General features: G+C 53.7%; 1 protein-coding gene across 1 annotated transcript; it reads left to right on the top strand.

Moving 5' to 3' along the window:
* The first annotated feature begins 766 nt into the window (after positions 1–766).
* LOC143692693 (olfactory receptor 14C36-like) lies at positions 767–1,462 on the top strand. Its single transcript, XM_077172936.1, has 2 exons — positions 767–907; positions 1,223–1,462. The coding sequence occupies exons 1-2, from the start codon at positions 767–769 to the stop codon at positions 1,460–1,462; spliced, it is 381 nt and encodes a 126-aa protein (XP_077029051.1).
* Positions 1,463–2,231: the final 769 nt, after the last annotated feature.

The following is a 2,231-nucleotide window of genomic DNA, read 5'->3' on the forward strand; positions in this document are numbered from 1 at the left end:
ATACAGGGAGAAGAGCAAGGCAGGGACTGAATAAAAGGGAAAATCCTGCTTTTTTAATCTACTACTATGGGTTGCTGGGATGGGAAATTGCCCATAGATATTAATCTCTCAGTTCAGGCTGAGATTAAAAAAAATAAAATTTCTCTCAGATATGAATAAATTGGGCAGTGACAGAAATCAGCCCTTAGAGGCAGCATCTGAGCCGCTTTTCCAGCCTCCTCAGGGTTGCTCTGATGTTGCCATCAGAGCCTGCAGAGCCAGAGCTGCCCCTGGGCAGTGCCTGAGCTGGGAGGGCTCTGCAGGGCAGAGCTGAGCCCCCAGGGCTGGGCTGGGCTCTGGCAGCACTGGCAGGGCCCAGCCCTGGGCACAGGGAAGCAGCTGCTGGCAGGGACAGCTCCAGGCAGCAGAGCCCTGGGCAGGCAGTGAGGGGAAAGTGCCTCCAGGCTGTGCTGGGATATTTCAAGTCCTCTCCAAACCCAACTATTCCATGATTACTTTTTTTACAGATCCCCATGCCAAGGCACAGCAAATGTCCAACAGCAGCTCCATCAGGCACTTCCTGCTGCTGGCATTGGCAGACACGCGGCAGCTGCAGCTCCTGCACTTCTGCCTCTTGCTGGGCATCTCCCTGGCTGCCCTCCTGGGCAACGGCCTCATCATCAGCGCCGTAGCCTGCGGCCACCACCTGCACACGCCCATGTTCTTCTTCCTGCTCAACCTGACCCTCGCTGACCTGGGCTCCATCTGCACCACTGTCCCCAAAGCCATGCACAATTCCCTCTGGGACACCAGCAACATCTCCTACTCAGGATGTGCTACTCAGCTCTTTTTCTTTATGTTCTTCATCTCAGCAGAGCTTTTCCTCCTGACCGTGATGTGCTACGACCGCTACGTGTCCATCTGCAAACCCCTGTACTACGGGACCCTCCTGGGCAGCAGAGCTTGTGCCCACATGGCAGCAGCTGCCTGGGCCAGTGCCTTTCTCAATGCTCTCATGCACACGGCCAATACATTTTCCCTGCCCCTGTGCCATGGCAATGCCCTGGGCCAGTTCTTCTGTGAAATTCCACAGATCCTCAAGCTCTCCTGTGCCAAATCCTACCTCAGGGAACTTGGGCTCATTGCTGTTAGCGCCTGCTTCTGTTTTGGCTGTTTTGTGTTCATTGTTTTCTCCTATGTTCAGATCTTCAGGGCTGTGCTGAGGATCCCCTCTGAGCAGGGACGGCACAAAGCCTTTTCCACCTGCCTCCCTCACCTGGCTGTGCTATCCCTGTTCTTCAGCACTGGTACTTCTCTGTACCTTAAGCCCCCCTCCCTCTCCAGCCCATCCCTGGATCTGGCCCTGTCAGTTCTTTTCTCTGTGGTGCCTCCAACCCTGAACCCCCTCATCTACAGCCTGAGGAACCAGGAGCTTAAGGCTGCAGTGTGGAGAACGATGACTGGATGGTTTCAGAAATGTTAAACTGCTGTCCAATTTCTGCCAATCACTTGTAATAAAAGTCAACTTTGATACTTCTTATTAGTTTGGTTGTGCGGTTTTTTCCCCCTTTTTTTACTTTTTTTAATCTTGACTACAAATAAATGTCATTGTTTGTGCCACTTCTCATTTTGTTTCTCTCCACCTTCCCTGTGGCCACAGACTGTGTCAATGAGGGGCTGCACTCTTGGAGCCTTTAAATGAACTAAAGGATCTTCCAGCAAAGTTTTCTGCAGAGATGCCCTTGTGATCCCTTCTCTGGAGCTGCAGCAGCAATGTCTGTGTGCAGAGCTGGGGGGACATCACTGCTGGCACAGCAGCTCTGCTCCTGCTGGCCACACCATTCCTGAGCCAGGCCAGGAGCCATTGGCCTTCTTGGCCACATGGGCACACTGCTGCCTCATGTCCAGCCTGCTGTCCATCAGTCCCTGCAGGTCCCTTTCTGCCTGGCTGCTCTCCAGACACTCTGTCCCCAGCCTGTAGCACTGGGGCCAAATATCAGGGCCTGGCACTTGGATTTATCAAACCTCACCTTGTTGGATTTGGGCCCTGGATCCAGCCTGTCCAGGTCCCTTTGCAGAGCCCTCCTACCCTCCAGTAGATTCACACTCCCACCCAGCGTGGTGTCATCTGCAAAGATGTCCTTGGTTCCATGGGGCCCCTCAGTGTCACAATGGCCCTTTGATTACACCAGGCCCTGCACTGTCACACTGGTCTCTTTGGTTCCATGGGGCCTCAAAATGTGACAAGGGAC

The sequence above is a fragment of the Agelaius phoeniceus genome, assembly GCF_051311805.1.
Source record: "Agelaius phoeniceus isolate bAgePho1 chromosome W unlocalized genomic scaffold, bAgePho1.hap1 SUPER_W_unloc_2, whole genome shotgun sequence".
NCBI classification, from domain to species: Eukaryota; Metazoa; Chordata; class Aves; order Passeriformes; family Icteridae; genus Agelaius; species Agelaius phoeniceus.

What these genes read in the sequence shown, in the direction of transcription:
- LOC143692693 (XM_077172936.1), top strand. Translation starts at nt 767, where the DNA reads ATGCACAATTCCCTCTGGGACACCAGCAACATCTCCTACTCAGGATGT. An exon ending in GCTACGTGTCCATCTGCAAA is followed by an intron (nt 908 to 1,222) that starts CCCCTGTACTAC and finishes TCTGAGCAGGGA; the next exon opens with CGGCACAAAGCCTTTTCCAC.